We start from the raw sequence: 25,397 nt of genomic DNA, 5'->3' as shown, positions 1-25,397 counted from the left end.
CTGCCTGCCTGCAAACCGCAGACTGTATATAAAAGATGCAGACAGATGTTTCAGGACATCTGGATGATGCTTTGGGGCCCATGGCAGCGTGAACTAATTGTATCTACAATTATTATACCTCAACCAGGACTGATTAAGAAAATCATGATGATGTGGAGGATGCCATCAGTTTGTTTAAAGAGTTTGGAAGTAGCGTGCAGTGCAGATGTACGCCGGTAGGTGGCGCCTCTGAGCGCAGATCAGCAGCAGGAGACTGTCTCATGGTGGCAGGATTCAGCCGCATCTGGCAGCGCTCCTATTGTCTCCCACTCATCACGGCTACACCAAGTCTGTTGTAGCTTTGTCATTTCTTTATTTGAATGCTGCGTGAAAATTTCCTTTGACTTCACCCCGTTGCGTCAGAAGACAGAGGAGTTTTTTTTTTTTAATACCATGGAAAAAGAGAAGACAGCTCAACAGTATGGCGCGTTGGAGGAAACGCAGGTGGACGGAGCGGAGAAACCAGGTGAGTTTTATCTCATGGGGGTAAAGGTTCTGGGCTTATGTAAATTTGGGTGCATGCTTTGGGAAAATGTAAGTAAAAAAGTGTGTGTGTGTGTGGGGGGGGGGGGGAGCTGTCTTTAGTGAGGCGGAATGAAACCGGTAATTCCCATTATAATTATTATGTTAAAGTTGTGTGCAGGTACGTACAAAAGAAAGTCTTAATGGGGGCCATTGGTCGTGTTGGTGGGGTGTTTTCAGAGGGAAAGATTTGCCTGCAAACTTATCATTGTTTCTGTACAGATATTATTATTATTATTATTATCTTTTTGTTTGCTGTCATCAAGTTCCAGTTAACTACTATTTACTAGTTCCTACAGTAATTTCTGTTGATGCAGTGTCATTGTGTGCTCGGTAAGTCCCATGACGAAGTCTATTCAATGCCATTTTAAATTGAATAGACAAACAGTAACCCTTATCTGCGGTACCACATATATATAATAAACTTCCATTTTTCTGATTATGAATTCATTAAACTTGTTCATGAGAGACGTTTTGCATCTGCCAGTGTAATTCTCTGGTGTATGAAATATCAGACAATCTAAAAAAGCAGTTTATCATGCAAATGCAGTGTTTTGCATTTTTGCTTAAAATGCTGTTTATGACATATTTAATACAGTTTCTTAGACCTTTTGCATCACTTTATGATAAAAGCTTTGATGAAAACCATGTTTTACTATATGATTACTGTGTTCTTCCCCTGGTGGGTACCAGGAACCAGACAACTATACTGCAATACTTACAATCACACAGCAGTAAATGGAAAATACACAAAAAATACTTTTAGCTTTTTTAAACCGTTTATAAAGAGCCAAATATAAACTTCAGATTAAGAAGAAATACACTCTTCTCCACATTTTTCTTCGGCTGGGCTTTTAAGGGATTAAAAATTCCTACTCGGTGCTGATTATACTTCACCCATCACCTGAAAAGATTGGTATTTGTTTCAGCTTTGATGCAGGTTGGTAGTCATGTCTAGATGTTTTCACTTATCACCTGCACATAGATAAAATGACCAAGCAGGGATGTTTGGATGTCAGTCATAGAAGTCTCCAAAGACTACATCAAAAATATTCTATTGTGGGAGGAAAAAATCCTTGATTTCAGATCAGAATATTTTGTGTGGCCCTGCGATGAACTGGTGAGCTGTCCAGGGTGTACCCTGCCTTTCGCCCAAACACTGCTGGGATAGGCTCCAGCTTCCTTTATCGGACTAAGCTGTTCGGAAAATGAATGAATGAATGAATATTTTGAGTTGCAACTCCTGCTCCCTACGATGCTAGTGTTCTCTGAGGGCCGCTCCCAAGCCTGAATAAATACAGAGGGGGTTGCAACAGGAAGGGCATCAAGCCTAAAACATGTGTCTAAGCACAACAGTGCAACTTCTGTACAGGCTCGGTAGTTGGAAGCCAATGATTCGCTATGGCGACACTACAGGGGGAAAAGCCAAAAGGAAAACAACAACTATAGAAAACAAGGCACAGTTTTATGAAGAATTAAATCTACATATTCACTAAAAGTGAGATTAAAAGCCAAAAGCAGCTTAACAGACTTTAAGAAGTTCCTTAAAGAGCTTAAAACAAAATAAGTGCAAGTTGGTCTGAAGCTGAAAATTGTCGTTTAACTAAATGTATTTAAACTGTTTGAAGAGCTGTGTGTGCGTGTGTGTGTGTGTGTCTGCTATTCACAGTGAGTCAGTGTGATGGTAATGTCTTTTCACACAAGGTCGAGTAATTAAAAGCCAATCCAGGCTCTGCTGTATGAGTCATCGCGGCTGGTGAGTAGTAGGTGGCTGCAGGAGAGAGAGAGGGGGGGGGGTTGCTTCAAGATTTGCTGGGGTGTATACACACAACTCTGATCAGACGTGGTTTAGTGTTCTTCGGTTAAGTAAGGACATTTTGGGTTATTAGTGTCTATTTCATTATTTCTTCGGACGTTTCCCGTTCTATCATTTAAATAAACAGGAACAAAATGATTTAATTTAGTTCTGATAAGGAATATTAAACTGGGTGCCGAAACCTGCATAATGTCCCTTTAGGATCACATTTACAGCTAAATAAAAGCCGATACAGGACATGGAAAATCAAATCTAAACGCCACATCTATGCACTTCAGTCGTACATATCAGATTTCCTGCCTATGAATGTTATAATTTCACATTTAGGTCTTTACAGTAAAGCTTCACTTGACCTCTTTAGTTTCATATTATCCAAGTTTTCATCCTCCTGACACCAAGGTAGTCATCATCAGTAAGACAGATAGATCTGCTCTCAGCTACATTGGCTTCTGTGTTATCTGCACAACTTACCTCTGTCCTGGTCTCTTCTTTATTCTTCTAGTTTTGTCTTTCTCATGTCACTTTTTATTCTATTCTATTCTACAGTCATTTAGCAGACTCTTAAAACAACTCACATATGAGTGAGAACAACACAAGCATGAAATCAAACAGTCGAGGACATCGTAGGAAGATGCTGGTGGACTGTCCACTTGGATGCAGATCCTTGCATGAAGTGCTACAGGCTTTTTTTGTTTGTTTGTTTGTTTTTGTTTTTGTTTACCCCCTTCCCACTATATAATATCACCTATGTTACAATACAATACAAAGAATTATTACCATAAAGTTTGCACTTCCAGACAAAAACTTTTTATAAGGCTTTATAAACCTGCTCTTTCCTGTTTGTTAACGTAAGACGTGCCGCTACTCATGGCCTGGTCTGTCTGTCTGTCTGTTAGCAACAAAACTCAAAAAGTTAAGGACAGATTTGGGTTAAATTAGCAAGAAATACAAGAAATGATATAAGAAACAAATTGTCAGCCTTTAAAGGTGATCCAGATCACTGCCTGGTTTCTGGATGTTTAAAAGAAAAAAGAGTCTTTAATTTAAGGAGATAGGTATCGTTTTGTCATGAGACTTTCTAACTAAAAAATAAAGCTCAAAATAATCTGCAAAAAATTACAACGGTGCTCTCTGGGTGCTTCTAGTTCACAAATAATCAGGATTAGTAGTTGAAAATTCCAGTTTAAAGTTAAACTTAAAATACATGGATAGATATTAGATATTGCTGTTCATGGTTGGGAACTCCATCATGTGACACAACTTCCCTGGACTGAGTGAATTGTTATTGATCAGCAGATATGTCAGCACCTAAACAGCTTAAAAATGTAGAAAATCATATCTACTTTATGCTTTCAAATGAGTTTGGATTGTAAATAACCATATTTCTGTCTTTCTTTGTCTTTCAGCTGAAGATGTGGTCTCCATGGCCGACTCCACGATCACGATTGAGGACATTGAAGGAGAGCTGTTCAGGATTGAGCGAATACAAGACATCCTCGTACGAAGAGAGTCAGAGCTGAGATACATGTAAGATCTGGTAAAGATCAGAGCATTAAAATTGAAACTTGAAGCAACATCTGCAGTTTCCAGACAACAAAGACAGTTCAGACAAATGTCCAGATGGACAAACACTGTTGGTCTGTACATTATGATTACAGCATTTAACTGGGTATTCAGGCACACATGAGAAAAACAAGAAACATCACCCAAACAAAAGTCTGTTTTTAGCAATCTGCGTGTCCCTCTGGAGTAAAAATGATTTATCTCAACTGTCACAAGCACAAGCAACCATGTGCATGGTCAGTAAAATGGTTTAAAAACAAGCTATATTATTATTGTTGCAGATACCATCAATACACACACACACACACACACACACACACACACACTGTGATCTTGTAAGATGCCCATTTTTTCTCATCCTTGCTTTTAATTGTTTGTCTCATTTTCTATGGGGACTTCATTATTTTGACACATTACTACAGGGAAAAGGTTCTGGGTGGGCTGGGGGTGAAGAGATGAAGGGCTTTAAGCCAGCGTCGTGTGGCCATCAGATGAATACATCCGGAAAAACTGATGGTTCATAATTCTTTTTTTTAGTATTTGATCTTAAACAAAAGAAAAATGCAGGAATGGGGGCCAGAAATGCAGAATCTGGATGTTTATTCCAAAAGAAACCGAAGGCAAGTAAAAACAGGAGAGAAACAAACATAATGGACCAGCAACTGGGAACAGAAACCAAGGGGTATAAATCGTAGACTGTATATAGAGAGATGGGCGGAGCCTCTGTGATGTCACCCGTAGGTTTATGAAGAGCTGAACTGAAGCTCGGTGGGCGGTTCCTACCATCGCCATCTTGGCAGGGGCATGTCTGTCGTCTCTCCTGGAAAATACATATATGGGCAAAGAGGTGGAGCTGAGAGGAGGGCTGTGAGCATCATGATGGATGATTGACATCGAGTAAACTCTGAGCTGCATGTAGCTAAGAGCTAACCGAGCTAACCCAGAGATAACAGGAGCTAACCAGCTAACGGGAGTTAGCGGGCTTAAGCTAAGTCACGTTGTTAAGCGGCTAAAAACTGCGGTCGTTTTGCGTTTTCTTATTTGAAGCGGGAGATCGGGTATCTGTCAATCAAAAGGACACGCCCCTAAATATGCTGAATTTCAAAATTAAATTCCTCCTAAACGGGCGAGTTAGAAAAAAATTCACTCCCCCCACAGTTGTCATGAAGGTAAACCTGACCTATTAAACATAAAATGGATTTTTGAACCAGGCTGTAAACATGTTTATTTCTGCCGTGAAGTTGGTCTTTTTAACATGGGAGTCTATGGAGATTCGCTCTGTTTTGCAGCCCCTAGTGGATGAAGGGCTGTAGTTTTATGCACTTCCGCATAGGCTTTACTTGAACCGCCAGAGGTTGCCGCTTGGTATAAATACTGAGAAACAGAACAAGACACAGGTGAAATGGATTAAACTAACGAGACCAGGTGAATCTAATGAACTAGAACAAAGGCGAAACAAGAAACAAGACACAAGTGAACTAAACAGGGAAGACTACAAACTAAAACAAGAAACCAGAACTAAAGATACAAAGCACACATCATGACAGTATCTTTAAGCATGATTTGTTTTTAACTGAGTAAATAAAGAAAGATAGCATTCTTATAACCAGACAAGCTGTGTATAGCGTGGAAAGCAATTTATATTTCCAGCTCATGCTGTAGTTTCCATTCAGAAATACTGTGTACTGAGTTTTTTGTTTTGTTTTGTTTTTTGTTTTGTGCATGTAATTAAATTATTTTGATGTGAACTACTCACCATATAATGTTTGGATTCATATCTTTTTTTTGCTAGAATCATTAAAATCTTCAACAGAAACACTGTAGCTGTGTGCAGAGACTGTCTCAGACTTTGCACTCTCACTCCGTCCACGGCTTAAAACAAACACTTCTCTGTGGAACCATGAGTTATTTCGAAATATGTGCAGCTGAAGTACACTGAAGTAAAACCTATTTTATTTACCAAGCTCAAAGTGTAACAATTACTGCCATTTTCCTCGCATGTGACTGGTACCTTCGCGGTGAAATTGCCTTCAGAGTCAGAGGGTGAAATTAGATCTGAGGCTGTCAGGTGTGATTCGGTCCCACAGAGCAGGACGGTGGTGTTATTTCAGCTAATACACACAGCCCAATCAGGTTGATCTGCTCATGCTATGTCACACTGATGGAAAAAAACTACCAACATCTTTGTAAAAAATAAAACTAATAATAAGGATGAAGCCTTTTAATTGAAATGTAATTTCAGCTTAATTATGATGACATCATCTTAACCTTTTAAAGCCCAACTTAAGAAAAACTGGGGCGTTTTTTTAAAATCTGAAGTTTATATTTTGGCCTTTAACAATGAATTTCAAAAGAAAAAATTACTTTGTGGCATTTTTAGCATTTATTACTATGTAACAGGTCAAAACTGTTGTAGTGTAATCTTCTGATTCCTATTGTCTATTCGGAGGCTGGAGACCAGTATCTTATGATGTACAACTAAAAATGATGTAAAATGCCTCAACTATGAAACATTTGGCTTTACAGGGTTAATTAATACTTTGATATTGTCGTCGATGTACTTTGTTTTCTTTGTCCAGCTGGGTTGTAATGCACTGGGCAGAACGTTGTAACTTCTTGTTTTCCATTCAGGATGGATGACATGCAGCTCTGCAAAGAAATCACCAGACTGAAGCAGGAGCTGCAAAAGCTCATCTCAGTTCCAGGTAAATAAAATAAGCATTTCTGTATCTCTCTCTCTCTCTCTTTCTCTCTCTGTGTGTGTGTGTGTGTGTGTGTGTGTACCAGGTGTAGTTTTTGGCATAGTTTATCTTCCTTTGACAAGCTAATGTTTCTGTGAGGAAAACAGAGGGAATTTTGACACCCTTCCTTCCTTCCATCCATCCATCCTTCCTTCCTTCCTTCCTAACTTCCTTCCTTCCTTCCTTCCTTCCCTCCATCCATCTTTCATCCATCCTTCCTTCCTTCCTTCCTTTCTTCCTTCCTTCCATCAATCCATCCATCCATCCATCCATCCATCCTTCCTACCTTCCATCCATTCATCCATCCTTCCTTCCATCCTTCCTTCCTTCCTTCCTACTTTCTTTCCTTCCATCTTTACTTCCTTCCTACTTTCCTTTCATTCATCCACCCATCCTTCCTTCCTTCCTTCCTTCCTTCCTTCCTTCCTTCCTTCCCTCCATCCATCTTTCATCCATCCTTCCTTCCTTCCTTCCTTTCTTCCTTCCTTCCATCAATCCATCCATCCATCCATCCATCCTTCCTACCTTCCATCCATTCATCCATCCTTCCTTCCATCCTTCCTTCCTTCCTTCCTACTTTCTTTCCTTCCATCTTTACTTCCTTCCTACTTTCCTTTCATTCATCCACCCATCCTTCCTTCCTTCCTTCTTTCCTTCCTTCCTTCCATCCATCCATCCATCCATCCTTCCTTCCTTCCAACCTTCCATTCATCCATCCATCCTTCCTTCTTTCCTTTCTTCCGTCCATCCATCCATCCTTCCTTACTTCCTTCCTTTCTTCCGTCCATCATTCCATCCATCCTTCCTTCCTTCCATCCTTCCTTCCTTCCTTCCTTCCATCAATCCATCCATCCATACCTTCCTTCCTTCCTTCCAACTTTCTTTCCTTTCATCCTTACTTCCTTCCTACCTTCCTTTCATTCATCCACCCATCTTTCCTTCCTTCCTTCCATCCATCCATCCATCCTTCCATGCATCCATCCATCCTTCCTTCCTTCCTTCCTTCCTACTTTCTTTCCTTCCATCCTTCCTTCCTTCCTACCTTCCTTTCATCCATCCACCCATCCTTCCTTCCTTCCATCCATCCATCTATCCATCCTCCCTTCGTTCCTTCCATTCTTCCATCCATCCATCCATCCATCCATCCAACCATGCTTGCTTCCTTCCTTCCGTCCTTCCTTCTTTCTTTCCTTCCATCCATCCATCCATTCAACCATGCTTCCTTCCTTCCTTCCTTCCTTCCTTCCTTCCTTCCATCAATCCATCCATCCATCCATCATCCATCCATCCTTCCTTACTTCCTTCCTACCTTTCGTTCACTCATCCACCCATCGTTCCTTCCTTCCTTCCATTCCATTCCATTCATACATCTTCCCTTCTTTCCTTCCATTCATCCATCCATCCTACCCTTCCTTCCAACCTTCCATCCATCCATCCATCCACCCATACTTCCTTCCTTCCTTCCTTCCTTCCTTCCTCCCTTCCTTCCTTCCTTCCATCCATCCTTCCTTCCTTCCTTTCTTCCGTCCATCCATCCATCCTTCCTTCTTTCCTTTCTTCCATCCATCCATCCATCGATCCTTCCTTCCTTCCTTCCTTCCTTTCTTCCGTCCATCATTCCATTCATCCATCCATCCTTCCTTCCTTCCTTCCTTCCTACTTTCTTTCCTTCCATCCTTACTTCCTTCCTACCTTCCTTTCATTCATCCACCCATCCTTCCTTCCTTCCATCCATCCATCCTTCCTTCCTTCCTTCCTTCCTTCCTTCCTTCCATCCATCCATCCATCCTTCTTTCCTTTCTTCCATCCATCATTCCATCCAGCCATCCATCCTTCCTTCCTACTTTCTTTCCTTCCATCCTTCCTTCCTTCCTACCTTCCTTTCATCCATCCACCCATCCTTCCTTCCTTCCATCCATCCATCCATCCATCCATCTTTCCTTCCTTCCTTCCTTCCTACCTTCCATCCATCCATCCATCCATCCATCCTTCTTTCCTTTCTTCCGTCAATCATTCCATCCATCCGTCCATCTATCCATCCATCCATCCATCCTTCCTTCCTTCTTACTTTCTTTCCTTCCATCCTTCCTTCCTTCCTGCCTTCCTTTCATCCATCCAGCCATCCTTCCTTCCTTCCATCCATCCATCCATCCATCTATCCATCCTTCCTTCGTTCCTTCCTTCCATCCATCCATCCATCCATCCATCTAACAATGCTTCCTTCCTTCCTTCCTTCCTGCCTTCTTTCTTTCCTTCCATCCATCCATCCATCCATCCATCTAACCATGCTTCCTTCCTTCCTTCCTTCCTTCCTGCCTTCTTTCTTTCCTTCCTTCCTTCCTTCCTTCCTTCCTTCCTTCCTTCCTTCCTTCCTTCCATCCATCCATCCATTTCTTTATCTACTTTGTCCAATTAAGCTCCACAGGAGAGCTGGAGTGTATCCCAGTAATCATCAGGCGAGAGGCTGGGTACACCCTGGACGGATCTCCAGTCTATCACAGCATGAAATAAATAAAACATTAAAAACATGAAAAATATAGAGTCAGATAGAAGTAAAACAACTACAATGAGGAATAATACAATAATAGTAATACTAATGCAGAATGAAACGCCAATGAAATCGTTTTATGAAATCACCTGCAGCGGCAGCAAGCTCCACAGGTGTGGTCCCACCACGGAGAATGCTCTGTCCTCTCTGCTGCATCCTCTGCACCTCCAGGAGCAGCTGATCAGCTAACCTGTGGGACTGGGAGGAGTTTGCATTTGACAGCACAGAGAGGTGGGGCGAGGTCATGTGAAGACTTTAAAACAAATCAGAGGGTTTTAACGTAAACCCCCCAAAAAAACAACAAGGCTTTCCCTAGTTTCTCTTCGACAGGTTGGGTTAATAAATATATCTAATAATGTTTTAACCAATAGTCACATTCCTGTGCTTATTGATTTTAGTTGGTGGATCTAATTTCAAAATCAATGACAAAATTAATCCATTTTAAATATAAGTAAATAAACATGTCAAGTTCATAAATTGCTGTGTCATCAAAACCAATTTTACCAGAATACATTTTCGCCTAACTTTTCTCCTAGTAACCAACCAGGTTGTTATTGTTTATGAATTTGGGATACGTTTACATCAGACTCATTGAAAAGATTCATGGGTCCCAGGAGATGAAGTTTATATTTTTTTTAAAAAATGTTTTCCTGGATTTTGTGTTTAGAGCTAATTTACTGTCAGCTACAGTCTTGTTTTTGTCTCTGGGTATTGATTGGCACTGAGAGGTGCTGATGGTAACAAAACACAGGTTGATTTCTCAACGGGGACGCTGCACTCAGGCTTACAGTCATGGGTGTAGCTGACTTTTTCTCTACAGAAACACTCGTTTACCAACTGCAGTGTCCTACAGGCTCTTGGGATGACAAAAGTAGCTTGTGTAGACAAAGAGATGGATTTTTACCTGCCTGCAGCAACTAGCATCTCATCTTATTGACCTGAAATCAGAGATCCAGTAGAGCCAAAAGGCTATCTTAGAAAATATAGCTACCGGTTTTTAAATTCACTGTGTGGGTTACAGTCATGTGTATGTCATGAGGTTATGTTTTCCTGTGTTCATAGTTCTGGATTCCTCTTTTATTTTGTGGTTTTTCCTGTTTTGCCAAATTTCATGTTCATTAGTTCACCTGGGTTAATATAGTTCATCAGTGTCACTTTTGTCTTGTTTTAGTTCTGTGTATTTTTACCCCTTACGTTTGCTTTTACTTTGCTGGCCCAGAGTTTTATTCAAGCCTGAGTTTAGTTCCTTGCCTTTTTGTATTCAAAACTTTCTGGAGCATCCTCGGCATCCGCTTGTCTCTGCATTTGGGTCCTCATCTCCACCAAACCCTGACAGTGTAACCAAAGAAATTATTGAAAGGAGGGAGGGGAAAAAACTAGCAGGATTACTTCTACTAGCCAATGTTTTAGAAAAAAAGACAACTGTAAAAAAAAATAAATAAAAAAAAAGGGCTTCTGCAAAAGTCACAAAATTTGAAAAACATATCTGCTGAAGTGAGCCTTATAACAAAAAATAGCAACTAATAAAACAAGAAAGAAGCTGTGAGCTTTTATTTAGCCACAGAATGGAAGAAGATGACAGATGAGGTACTTAACCAGTAGAATTAAATGTATTTAACCTTCACCAAAGTTTAGTTTAGTTTAGTTTAGTTTAGTTTAGTTTAGTTTAGCTTAGTTTAGTTTAGTTTAGTTTAGTTTAGTTTAGTTTAGTTTAGTTTAGTTAGGATTACCATTAGCTATAGCAAGCTAGCGCTATTCTTCCTGGGGTCCGGCACAATTATAACATCAAAACAAAAACTTGAAAAAGTTTCACAGCACATCAGTACTTCTGTTCAATCCAGGAATACAAGCTATTTACACATTCAAATCCATTCCTTTACATCCATTTTTACATACTAAATGCATGCATGTCATGTCCATTCATGTTACATCGTATCATATAAACTATTGATTCACAAAAATATGTTTACTCGTAATTAAAATCAACCTATATATATTATCTATTATAAAAATCTTCTAGTACACCTCTATCCACATTATCAATTTGTTTACTTTATTACACATTCATTTGTATTTATTATACTTTTATCACCAAACCCTTATAATTATGATTGATATAGACACCTGTACTTTTGAAAAATAGTTTTTAATATTATTTTAAAGTTTTTTATGTCAGTGGTTAATTTAATGTTCTTCGGTAGAGAATTCCATATTTCTATGCCTCTATAAATAACAGTTCTTTTCATGGCATCTGATTTTGCTTTCGGCAAGCTCAAATTTCCATCTTTTGCATGTCTTGTGGTATATTTGTGTTATCCAGCACTAAAATTAAGGTTATTAAATAAAATAATTGGTAGTTTTACTGCTGATATATTTCTAATTACAACTGTCAATGAGTTTAAGAGTCTGTCTTTTACCAACAACCAGTTAAGTTTCTTATGCATTGTGATGATATTTGTCCTGAAATCACACTTCAGTACCGTTCGGGCAGATCTGTTTTGTACATGTTGTAGTCTGTTTAACACATCCTTTGTGGCATTAGACAAAACAACTGGACAGTAATCTAATTGAGATAAAATCAGTGATTGAATTATAGTTTTGAGGATGTTTTGTGTCATAAAAGTTGCCTTTCTTCTTATAATTGAGATACCCCTACCCATCTTTGCAATTATGTTATTCATATTTACCTAAGTGCCGTTCGCTGGCGGTCTGAGTGTCCTGGCTCTCCATTGGCGTGGGCAGTACCTTCTGCCTGCGGGGGTGGGGTGTTGCCTTCAGGCTCCTGGGGTCCTGGGGCCCGCACTCTTTCTGCCCTGGGTGACAGGTGTCCGGCAGAGCCGGGCTTTGCCAGTCCGGGCCTGCTGGGGCCTGTTCCCCCTGACCGTGGGAGGCTCTGCTGGGGCCCCCCCTCTGCCACCTCCTGGGTGGATGCATGGTTGGCTCCGGAGCGGAGTGGTTGGGATCTGTGCTTGGGGACGGCCGCCAGCTGCTTGAGCCTCGGGGTTCTCTGGGCCTTCCTCTTGCCTGCGTGTGGGCGGGGCCACATTGGCATGATCACTCTTCTCTGAACACGTTCCACTCTGTATGTTCTGCATGTGACACAGTCACTGAGTCGTCTGCAGGTTCATTTACTAACAATGGCTGGTTTTCTTCCTGTGTGTCTGATTTGGCTTGTGCTCTAGGTTTTCCTGATAATTGATGGCTTCATCCTCCCGCAAGGGGGAACATGACTCCAGTGTGTATAGGTGTATGGATATGTGTATATATAAGCGGGTGTGTATGTGTGCTTATGTACACGCAAATGTATGTAGGTTGTTCTCTTTCTCATTCTTCCTTTTTTTTTCTTTCTTTCTCTCTCTTTTTCTCTCTACAAGGTGTTTTCTGTTTTCTCATCTTTTCGATTCTCTTTCTGTCCCTCTTCTGTCCTCTCCGGTCTGGTACAGCAGTACAAACGTTGTAATACAAACAATCATGCAAAATAAATAGAAAAATAAAAATTTAAATCCAGAATATCAAGGGGAGAATTATATCTATAATGCTTCCCTTGGCAAAGTAAATTTACCCAGCAGAACACAGCATCCAGAAAATCCATTTTGCCTGCTTAAATGCTGGACAAGACAAAAATATATATATATATTTACCTTAGTGATTCTTGCAAACTTTTGATCTTTTGATTCAGCACATTTATAGTCAAGCAAAAGGTTCACAAGGCCCTTTTCTCAACAGCTTGTTAAAGTCCCGAACAACAGAAATACCCAAACCACACAATATATGAAGAGGAAGTAATGTAGCAGCTTAAATGGCTTAAAAACAGTTTAAATGAGAATGACAGAGACAGAAGAGACTTAAAGAGAAGAGATACTGGCTCTAATAAGAGCAGACAAGAAGATCATAGGACCAGAGAAATATAAAAGAGTGAAGTGTGAGATTTAGTTTGGTAGCATAGAAGAGGAATGGGGAGATATTCATTGAACTCCCAGGATAAAAGCAGCTAAAAGCAAGCAGATCCTCCTCATGGGACTCATGTCAGAGGCTTTAGCACAATGGGTACTTTAAGAACATTTACGATTGTGTTTGTTCAACTAAAACCATACTTTTAAAATACAAGCAAATATATTAAATGATCTAAATTTTCAGTTGGGCTAAAATATGCAGACATGCGTTTGGAGTCAAATTCTCTCTATCAGATAAACATTCAGTGGTTATTGCTTCTCTTGGAGTATGTGACAAGCTTTACACTGGCCCTTCCACCTGTGGTTGCAGCCACTCAAACACAAGTCCTGTTCATGTATAATGCTGCATGGACATACTGTAATAAACCAACTCACAGGTTACATAGGAACACATTTATTAAACATTAAACACGATGACGAGCTAAAGCAGTCTGTAATTACCAACGATTCCTGGGGTAACTTGCCATTTTAACACCATGTAACTGCTGGAATTAATGCAAAGCTTTATCATGTGACTGTTGAACAGACAAAGACAAGTCCAAAGAGGACAGGGAGAAGGAGGAGGAGCTCCTGAAGCAGATCAATAAGCTGGTGGAGACCAGAGACTTCCTTGTGGATGATGTGGAGTTTGAGAGGCTGAGGTGAGAAAAATGAGTCAAAAAGGACTTTTAACCCTTTGATGCACTACGTCCGCTACAGTGGACACCTATCTAAAGGCTTTTTTCTAGTATATTCATAAGTGAGGATGGATTATTTGCATTTCTGCTACTTCAGTGGACGTTGGGAGAGTCACCCAACACACTGCCACTGAAGAATGACCTAATATAGTATAACTTTTCATATATACATAAGTGTACCTCAGTGTTATGACAATATATCATTTTATAAATGCTTTATAAAATAAGGAAACTAAATTAAAAAATCATTTTGAAATCAAAAGAAAGTGTTCCTACGGAAGCCGAGAGTGGTTCTGATCGCATGTTTTTTTTAACACTGTCATCTTGAGATCACGGGATAATTATCTCGTTATGATGGAATAACCAACTTTGTTTTGTCGTGATACCGAGATAATTACCCAGTGATCACGTGAAAACAGTCTTCGTTATGCCAGGATAACAAGAAAATTAAGTCGTTGTGTTGAGGTAACCACTGAAAAAAAACAATGGGGGAAAATGTCAGCTCTCTGCTTCCGTATGTCTCTGCACATGTTAGAATTAAATAATTGCATACAAAAAATGTGACTTTTTTTTATAATTGATGCATCAGAGGATTAACACACAGGCAACGCAGATATTCGTTCAGTCTTCCTTGCAGTATGATGGCAGTCAGATATCAGCTTTGCACTGTGCATTGAGCATGACAGTGGGTCTGAAGAATGCCAACATTATTTTTGGGATCATGTTTTTCTATCCAGTGGCTAAATATCAGGAGTGACGGTTGAGTCGTTATGTTTTACCCCTGAATTAGGGCGAAAACAAAAATCACACTTGTGATTTTTACTGCTTTCCTCATGCAGTGGATTTATTGCAATCAGAATACATATTTTATATTAATAAAAATGCAAATAAAGTCATGAACAAGCAGTAGACAACTGCTATAATTCACATAGCAAGGCACATACTGAGGTAAAACCATTAAATCAAAAAACAACATAAAACCTCAATTTGACTAAAACACTGTAAGCACCATAAAAAAAAAAACATTCACGTTATGTTGAACCAGATAACAAAATCCTTATGAATGATTAAATTTTTTTAACTGAATTTACACAAGTCATAACAGTGTTTTACTATCCATGACAAACCTTGTCGCTTTTGTTACAGCCAGGCTCAAAGGCTACAACCAGGAAGGGAGGCAGGCACAAAAGTTAAAACAAAAAAACTTTGTAAAAGAAACATAAACATCAATAGAAACTTAACCTAAAACAAGACCAAACAAAGCAAAACCAACTAAACCAGCATGCCACACCTGCACACAACCAGGGTGATCTCCTAGCCTGGGAGAAACACCCTGGATGGAGCTTTTAAACTGTGGCAGAGCACACCGGGCCCAGGCATGCCTCATGCCACTGATTAGGACGGCACCTGGAAACACTCAACAGAAAAGAGCACTTAAACAAAGTAAAAACAGTGGTTGGGCCGTCACACTTTCTTTTAACCATTCATTCATTCATTATCCTAACCACTTAACATCTGACTTAACATCTGGTTTGACATTGCTGTTTGTCCTCCACAGGGAAAGGGAGGAAGACAGAGACATGGCAGCCTTCCTACAATCTAAATTTCCCAAAACCTTGGCCACACAAGGTGAGTCGAATAGGTAAAGTGTCTCTTGTAAATATGTTTTAAGCATCAGGTCTGTGTAGTCGCCATCAGTTTATACCTGAGAGAGAAAAGCAACCACGTGTTTGTTTCTGGCTGTGGTTTGCTGCCACTGCCAACTGGCAGTCCCACCTTTTCATACACAGATCAGTCTCAACATCAGTCACTGAGGGCCTTTTTCCTGTCAGGGTGTGCTTGATCTGCAGCTATTCAAAGATAAAGCTCATTAAAGTTAAAACTAAAGGCAGGATTTCGATTCTACAACAGGAAGAATCCTGCAGATTTTCAATACGCCCTGCTCCAACACACCTGACTCAAATTAAATGGACCCAACAGCCCACAAAGTTCTGCGCAATGACTCATTAATCTGAGTCTGTGTGTTGGAGTCAGGATTAATTGAAAACCTGCAGGTCTGTGGCCCTCATAGGACCAAACTGAGTAGCCTTGATTTTGGGTTTTCTGAGAGAATAATTGTCTTAAGATGATGCTGTTCAGTTACAATGTTGAGGTTGAGGGTAAATAATGGCCAGAACCTCACCGACCTCCCAAGCCCAGATAAATGCAGAGGGTTTCGTCAGGAAGGCCATCCGGTGTAAAACATGTGCCAATTCACCCGAGCTGGGGTGCCGCCAGGAATTTTGAGAGGGTCTTGGCTGCAAACTGGAGAATGAGGTGGGGCTGGATGTCACACCAAACCAGGGGTGTTTGGTCAACATCAATATTCATTTTTTGTTTGTTTATTTTACTGCTATATTTTCTTATAGCCTTTGAAAAAATACATTATTTTTAATTATTGTTTCTTATATATTTTGCACATATTCTGGGGCCTCTATCAAGTCAGGGGCCCTTGGAATCTTCCAAAATAAATCAGTAAAAATAAATGTATTTTTTTTAAAAAAGACACATTTACATTTAAAAAAATAATTAGTTTATTAATTTTTCTATTTTAAATTGAATCCCACACGACAAGGGCAAATGCACAAAATAAAATAATGATAATTCCAGTCAGAACCTATTTTTCTCCTAACTTTTAACATAAAATGGTCATATCAAACTAAACTTCTCGATGTGGTGCCTCCTCACATTATAATCTTTAAACACCGCCACACACTCATCGCATATTAAACACATCGGTTTGGTGCTCAAATGTGGCGGGAAAATATACTTATCAGTCCAGACGGGGTTAAATCGGCGGTTTTCGTTGTCAATTTTGCATTTTTGGACAGAGAGCGACATTCTTCTTGCGCTGCTCTCACAAATTCAAAACACAACAACACGAGCTGGGGTTCATGTTGCTAGGCAACCAAGTGTTGCATTCATGGTCTGCATAACTGTCGGATTGTAGGCTACTTAATCAGTGTAGAAATGACTGAAGGTTCTTGATTAATATCTTTATTCTTTTACTTAAGCTGGGTCACATAGAAGTTGGATCTGGGCCGCATATGGCCCATCATTTGAAGAGGCCCAACCATTAAACTGACAGTGTGTGTATTTTCTTTATCATGACTAGATTTCAGTAAGAAACTAAAGAAGAAATGTGTCAAATATATCCGACTTTTGATTAGAAAGAATAAAAAAGAAGGCTGTAATAAATATGTAATTAGTAAATATGTAATTTAACATGTAATGTAATAAATAATAAATGCTTTTTGTCTTGTCAACTCACCCAGGAGCTTTGCAAGATCAAAAGATGGCGTCCCAACATGCGTCTGCACCATTATTCTCTAAGACTGGATTCACACTGCTGAAAGACTGCTGCGGCTTCACCTGCTCCATCATGTAACACTGTGTCAGTACCTGCAAACATGTGCCTGTGTGTGCCTTGAGTCTCCTCCTCAGTCTGTCCATGTTTTTATTGCACCTGCAATTTGTCAAAACACGACATTCATTCTGAAAGTACAGCTCATATCACGGCAGAGACTGATGTGTTTTGTGATTTGCTGCTGTGAAGTACTCGGTATAAACTGTATTTCTTGTGGCAAATACTCCATGCTGGTGACTCCTCTTTAGTTGAGTTAATTGGATGTTATTATAGCTGTAATTATTTATCTGTGATATATCAGAATAATTGTAGACGTCTCTGAGGAAGTGAAATATGCTTGCCAGTCTCTATTTACTTTCAAGTACTATAACAAGATTGTTAGGACTACAACTGAGCTTTATTTTGATAAAATAGAAAATAAATGTGTCCATAATTTAGTATCATTTCATGGGACTGTATTTACAGTGTTATTATATTAAATACATCTAAATCTCCTCATTTGTCAAGGTGCTCAATATTTTATTGGAACTAATTCTCCTTTATTCTCTCGAAACAGAATTGTTCACATATTTTTACATGCGAGACACCTGAAGAAGCTGTTAAAGAGTGGATGCTGAGAAATGTGGCAAGCTGTAATGTCCTAATTGAGTTGTAGGTCTACAGTAAAATGCAGAGTCCAGTGGGGTTAAAAGATCATTCTGTAATTTCCTCATTATTCTTGTCAATTTAGAAAAAAGACATGCTGCATGTCTCCATACAAAAAAAAGCTACAACCACATATTGTTCATTTTGCTGCTCAGAATGAACTGATATGAAGTGTTAAATTATTTCCTACGAACCTCACATTGTGTTACTGCACCCATATGGTTTGGAATATTACTTCTGGCTGGAAAATACTTTGTAAATCACTTTACACTGAAAGCTTAGATGTTCTTAGTTTTACTTTCAGTTTTTTCTTTGTTTTTTTCTTTTGTTTTATCAGCGTTTCTTTGCTGATCTGATAACTATTTATACCATCATTCATGTTCATTCAGGTCTTTCTGTTGTCTGTTGTCTTTATGCTTACTGGGACTTCATACCATCATTAATACTTCATTATTACTTCGTATTATAAGATAAATCAAACTTAAATAGATTATTTTAACCTCAGTATATGTTAGAAGGAGGGTCATGGTTTTCAGAGAACTGCTTTATGTACAAGCTTTATCTTCTGTCTGTTTGTGGGCTCGATTATACCTCAGCTTCAATAAATGGAAATAATAACTTTACTCCGAAAAACATCCAGCCATCATCCCCCTTCTTAGTGCTATGACAGCAGGATGAGAGGGCGTTACATATCGATGTGTGTGTGTGTGTGTGTGGAGGTGGAGGCGGCTTGGGGTGATATTGTTCACTGTAATGAGGAGGAAACCAGATGGTTTCAGTTCCACTAACTTACCTCAGCTGACTTCCTTTTCCACCCTCACACACAAACCTGCTGCTGTCACTGATGACTCATCCAGGGGAGTTAAAGATTTCTTTCCTCAAAAAGCAAGACCACTGTCATTCAATGCTTTCCAGCAGACCATCTCAAGTGACAACTGGACACATGAAGCCAAAGATAAGACTGAGTGGTATTTCACTTTGGTTTTCATATTGCGGCAGGGATAAATGCACATTCATTTCCACTAATTGTCTGCATCTCTGCTTTTCTCTGCATTTCTTTTGTGGTGTTTTTGTGGTTCCATTCTTGTGGCACTTGATAAAGGCCGTCACAGCTGGTTGCAGATAAACAGACCTGTGCGGAGGCTAGTTGCGCTCTCCACTGTCTTTTATTTTCAGGCTGAGAAGACTAATCAGCAGGTTCCACACTGTGAATATAGACGTTACAGCCAGCCCACTTTAATTAGATGCTAGTGAGGAGGCTGCATGTTCTTGTACGCAGAGCCGACTGTCAGTTCCTGTAAGGGCGATATCTCTGGCAGTCATTAACTTTCTGCATTAACTTTTAACTGCTTTGGCTCAAAGCTCTTCTAAAAAGCTTCCAGCAGTGGAGCTTCAGAAGATAGTTGTGTTTTTTATGTTTTATTTCTTCCATCTCTGAGAGAGCCAAGCTGCCAACATGTAGGAAAAGGCTCCATTTAGTTCTACAGAGCATCATATACACACAGCTTGACCCAGTCTGAAGGGCAGAAAGTGAGAACTACTCGGACAAAGGAACTAGCTTCAATGGTTTCACCAAAGTATACATATTCTATGTGACAGCACAAAAATAAAGCGTGCAGACTGAAGAAAAGAGCACAGGAAAAACACATCTCTGTAAGATGTGAACGGGAACAAGGATTTACCTGCAAAAGGTAGATATTTAGGGGGCAAAGAAGAAAGTCTGAAGCTTTCCTTGCATTTAAAGAAGTAGTTTTTATACAATAAATAAGACAAGAAAAGCCTTGGTAATACTGGTTAAGTCTGAGCTGAACTTGTATAATTACCAAGCACAGACTTGCACTTTGTTGTCTTTCATATAATCACATCTGTTTTCTTTATTCCCACAAGGATATCACCTTGTCATTAATACTTCATATAGTAAAATCAATCAAACCTTAAATAAAATATTCTAAGCTTTGTAGTCAGATCTTTTGATTAAAGAAGGATCATGGTCTTCAAAGACTTGCTTTTTATATAAGCTCTACCTTTCATCTGTTTTTTGTATCAGATTTATATTCTTGAAAATAAATCTCATAAAACAAACCACAAACATAAATAAGAAACCTAGAAAATTCATTTGCATAGGAAGATTATGGAGATTAAACCTTACCAACCGAGCTGCTATAAGGATATATTAATGTTAATGTCTGTGGTAGCTACATACCACAAACATGCAATAACTCTTTATTTACATATCACAGTTGACACAATAATGATAGTACACACTGAAATTAGTATATGCCGGGTGGCAGGGCTCTCCCTTAGAGATAGGATGAGAAGCTCTGTCATCCAGGAGGGGATCAGAGTAGAGCCGCTGCTCCTCGGCAACGAGAGGAGCCAACTGAGATGGCTCAGGCATCTGGTTAGTAGGCCTCCTGGACGCCTCCCTGGTGAGGTGTTCCGGGCACGTTCCTGCAGGAGGACACCAAGAGGACACTCTGTAAGGATTATATCGGCTGGCCTGGCGATTATGGCTCGGAGAGGGAAGTCTGGGCTTCCCTACTTAGGCTGCTGCCACTGCGACCTGACGCTGAATGAGCAGCGGGCAATGAATGATGAATGAATGAATAATATTCATACAATGAATATTATGTTGCTTTTTGTGGATTTTAAGGATACATTTCAGCATGAGAAGGAAAACATGTCTCCTTAACCTTTTTCTTGATTCAATAAAAGGCTCAGAAGAAGCAGTGAAGTTTAGTGTTTCTAAGATAAAAATCAGATGTTTTTTTTTTTAAATGTGTTTTTATTGGGTTTTTTTCTAAGATGTCACTCCTTAGATGAAAATGTCTATTTTCTCAAGGAGATCATCAGTTGTTATGTTTAGCTTTTTTTTCTATTTAAGACAACAAAGTAGTGTTTCAGCACAACTACACTAAATGAAACACTGTTTTACACGAGGTTAAGTTTTAAGAGTAAAACATGCATGATTTCTACATAGTACTTTTAAAGGTATATAAATATATGTACTGTATATATATATATATATATATACATATATACATATATATATATATATATATATATATATATATATATACATATATATATGATATTCAGAGTGACATACAACAGAGATTGGTTGTTTCATGCATTTGTTTTGCTGCACTGAAAGCACGGTAATAAGCCTGGAGACAACACTGTACACCAAAGTTTCATTCATAAATATAAATCTCATTTTAAGGTAGCTAATTTTGACCATTTCATTGTTGTTTTGTTGTTATGAACTTATATCTCAACCATCTGCTAAAAACCATTAAAACTGATTATTCTTGTCCAAAACGAATGGAAAAATACAAAGAAACATTTTTCTTCTTAGTGTGAACTCTAAAGGGCTAGAAAGCGAGCAATAGGAAAAGAATAAGACTGTTAAATCTAATTCATTTATGTGTTACAGTGAAACCTAAATAACAGTTTATCCCCTGACCATTTACCACCTGATCCCACTCCTCCATTTATAAAGATGAGGTTCTTCTAATCTTTTCAACATCAGGGAGGAGTAAAAATGTCCCCTTTCAGCTGGGTATTGATAGGTATTCTGACTCCTGGGTGAATGCTATTGATCTCTACCAACCCACCCCATGTTACAGTATTGCACAATGTATTACATTTGTCAGAGCCTTTCCTGATTTTATGTAACTTAACTGACTACAGTTTTATTACTAATGGGTTGTGCAATATAAATAGCTATTATTATTATTATTGTTGTTCATTCATTCATTTTCTGAACTGCTTATTCCAATTCAGGGTTGCGGGGAAGCTGGAGCCTATCCCAGCTGGCTTTGGGTGACAGGCAGGGTACACCCTGGACAGCTTGCCAGTCCATCGTAGGGCCACACACAGAGAGACGAACAACCACACTCACTCCTAGGGGCAATTTAGAGTGACCAATTAACCTATCAGGCATGTCTTTGGATGGTGGGAGGAAGCTGGAGTACCCGGAGAGAACCCACACATACACGGCGAGAACATGCAAACTCCACACAGAAAGGCCACTGACCAAACCAGCCAAGGATTGAACCAGCGACCTTCTTGCTGTGAGGCCACAGTGCTAACCACTGCGCCACCGTGCAGCCCTATTGCATTATTATTATTATTATTATTATTATTATTATTATTATTATTATTATTATTATTATTATTATTATTGTATTCATATTTTATTTCATTTTATTTTTTATTATGGTTGTTATTATTAATAATAATAATAATAATATTAATAAATATAATTAAAATATGGATCACGTTGTGGTCATTTGGTAAGGCATTTTGTTGAGATGACGTATGAGTTGTGAAGCTCCCTCTTGGTTGCTGTTGTTCGCTCTGCTGTTGTTCGCTTTGGCTAATGAAATATTACCTGAAAGAGTTTACTAAAAGAATGTTTCTCTTTTCTTGTTGCCAGTGTTAGACCAGAAGTTAGTCATTGCTTGTTAGTAAAAAAAAAAAAACATGTTGAATCAGACAGCACACTCTGGTGGAAGAAAACAACACAAACAAGAGGATTTTATTCTAATGAATAAATACAGATGGCTGAGCTTCTCAAACTCATTTTATCCCAGTATAAATTGTGAAATGCAATACTGTTGCTTATCTATTCCGACCACTCTTAAGGTGTGAAGAGTGAGCAAGTAAAATGCCTTTAAGTTATCAGCTGGTTGATGACCTGCTCAGCAAGTCATCCATCCAACACTTGGAAGACATTTGGGTGTTGCGGATACCGTACAATGAAACATTTATTATGTTATTTTGTCCTGTTTATCATTCAAACATAGTTGAGGCTGTGAAACAAATTAATACTACATGTTTCCCAAAATAAAATCTCCACACAAACCAGGACAGCAGGTGGGCCGGTCCATTACGTGCGCCCTCTTTCTGGCAGTCATGCCTTTGTAATGTGATTTTAATTAGCTGTAGTTTGCTATAATATATTCAAGAAGATATTTTTAACACGTTTCTACAAAAGTATTCAGATTTCTCTACAACACCAGCTCCTTAGATTCATTCATTTCTGCAGCTGATTCTAATCAGAACTAACAGCATAATTAACCCTTTAAAGTTCACACAGAGAAAGGTTTTTTTGTATTTTTCCATTTATTTTGGACAAGAATAACCTCAATAAATGTTTTTTAGTAAATTGTTGCGATATAAGTTAATAATACAGTAACATAAGAACAATGAAATGGTCAAAATTTGAAACAGTGTTTAAGCAAACCCTCATTTTGGGTTTTATAGAGATGGCTCTGCAGGTTTTTTTCCCATCATTTTATGAAGAAAAATCCTCATAGTCACTGCAAATTTACCTCTGCATAATGGTAGAGGAGGACTTTAAAGGGTTAAACAACCTTCTCCCCATTCAGTACAGGGTTTAAGGATGGTTAAAAGTAATAAATCTAGTTAGTGATGACAGTAACTTTCTGTAAATTATAGAGAGATGTAGGTCAGGATGCAGATAAGGAACAATGGTGTATGAAAATATATTGACATTTAAGACCATGGTGAACAAAATAACCCTGCGATAGACTGGCAAAGCTGTCCAGGGTGTATCCTGCCTTTCACCCAAAGACTGCTGTGATAGGCTCCAGCTTCCCCACAACCCTGAATCGGACTAAACGGTTAAGAAAAGGAATGAATGAATGAGAACAAAATAAATCATCAAACCTGAGTATGTTATGTAAACAAGGACAAGAGATTTTAAGGTTTTTAATTTAATTTATTCTCAGTGCTTCATAGCATGTATTAAAATATGTGTAGATACTACATTTTCATAACTCCGCTCATTGAAATCTGTATGGGTTTCTTTTTCTTCCTGTTTTTATTGAATGAAATATTGGTGACTTATGCAGTGTTTAAGAGACATCACTTTACATACCGAGCACAAGTGAATGCAACACATACTCTTATCAGGTTAGGTTACATTTTTTATGTTTGCTCTATGTGCACAAAATATAGCAGAAAGTGAAAGGTGTAATTTAGTATTGGAATGAAAATAAATGTGAAATAAAGTTTGATTTGAGTGCAATATGTTTAATAATATGGAATATCCTTAAAGCAACAACAGACAGTGAGAGTTAGAAAATAGATAATAGTGCAAGGGAAATTAGAATAAGGTGCTGAAATAACAATTACAAAAATTATTTAACTTAAATCAAACATTAAATAACAATTTGATAACAATGGAATATAAAATGAAAACAATGCAAAAATATATAGTATTCACAGTATTAATGAAAGGTTATGGTTCTGACTTTTGGTTCAGTGCAGAGTTATTGTCATGTCTGCTCTTCCCTTGGTTCAGTCAGCCTCACCTGCCCTCTGAAAACTGGCCAAGACTACTTTTCCCAGGATTCTCCTGCCCCTGTCATCATGGATATTGTCTATGTTCTCCTTGTTATCCTCATGTGTTGCACCTGTGTTTCGCTGCATTTATTCGCTGTGTTTGGTCAGCTTCCTTGTGTAGTATTTTCTTTCCTGTACCAGGCTTTCACCCTAATTGTCTTCATGTGGCATTCCTTACTACCCAATCTTAGAGTAATTAAAAACTTCTTATCTACACTGATCCTGTGTTTGTGTCCACCAACCAAGCTCGATCTGTGAGTTATAGAGTTTGGGGGCCATAGGAAGCAAGGATATTGTTCTTCTTTTACACTATCGAAGAGAGTTCAGTTCAACTTCAACAACATGACTGGCCATATGGAAAATTTTATTTTGGTGTCAGCCACCTTCAGTCTGCTGCCTCATGACACAACAGCGAGGAAAAGAGGAAAAGTCACTGGCCACCACAGACTCAGAAAATTGTCTGGCAGATGTTGAAATGCTGAAGACATCAGCTGCCTTAGAAAAAATGGCCCTTCCAACAGACGGCATGATTACAACACAAAATTATTATTATAAACAGTAATAATCATTACATTTATTTTTTTTTAAAGTCATTATAAACAGTAGTTGCAGTAGTTGTATTTTTTTTTAAAAAGATATAGCAAACAAAACCCCTCTGACCAGTTGCTTTTTTAAATTTTGCTTCGCTCATATGATTTCGCTCTTTATTTTGCAATACATATTTAATCACTCAAGAGACATTTGTTTCATTTATTTTTTGTTTTTGTTTTTGTTTGTTTGTTTTTCTAGATTTATTAAAACATTTGCCATACTTAACACCAGCTTCCCTTTTCCCAGTCCGTGCCCTAGCCCGGGTCCCTATCTAAACTTTTCTAGATCCGCCCCTGCATGTTTCTGTTTATTTGCATTTCTCGTATTATTTACATTCTTCTTCCACATAGGTACATTTTTATGGAATCATTCCATATATTTCAGGCTGCACGTCCACTGAGCAGAGGCATGGGACTGCCTGCAGGGGACGCAGGACTACACAGGGACCATCTGACAAGTGCAGGCTGCTTTCCCTTTAAAGCCTGACGCAGTTCAACTGGTGCCCCACTTTGTGGCGTGAG

The 25,397-nt window shown here is 38.8% G+C and overlaps 1 protein-coding gene across 1 annotated transcript; it reads left to right on the top strand.

The window, feature by feature from the left end:
* Positions 1 to 432: 432 nt before the first annotated feature.
* Positions 433 to 17,286, top strand: LOC306765327 (bMERB domain-containing protein 1; the record flags this gene model as incomplete). Its single annotated transcript, XM_079252744.1, has 6 exons — positions 433 to 505; positions 3,784 to 3,904; positions 6,572 to 6,645; positions 13,709 to 13,823; positions 15,418 to 15,488; positions 17,174 to 17,286. The coding sequence occupies 6 exons, from the start codon at positions 433 to 435 to the stop codon at positions 17,284 to 17,286; spliced, it is 567 nt and encodes a 188-aa protein (XP_079108870.1).
* Positions 17,287 to 25,397: the final 8,111 nt, after the last annotated feature.

The sequence above is a fragment of the Telmatherina bonti genome (genome assembly GCF_933228915.1).
Source record: "Telmatherina bonti genome assembly, chromosome: 14".
Lineage (NCBI taxonomy): Eukaryota > Metazoa > Chordata > Actinopteri > Atheriniformes > Telmatherinidae > Telmatherina > Telmatherina bonti.
Note: the sequence above shows the minus strand (reverse complement) of the source record. Positions and strands in the feature narration are given on the sequence as shown.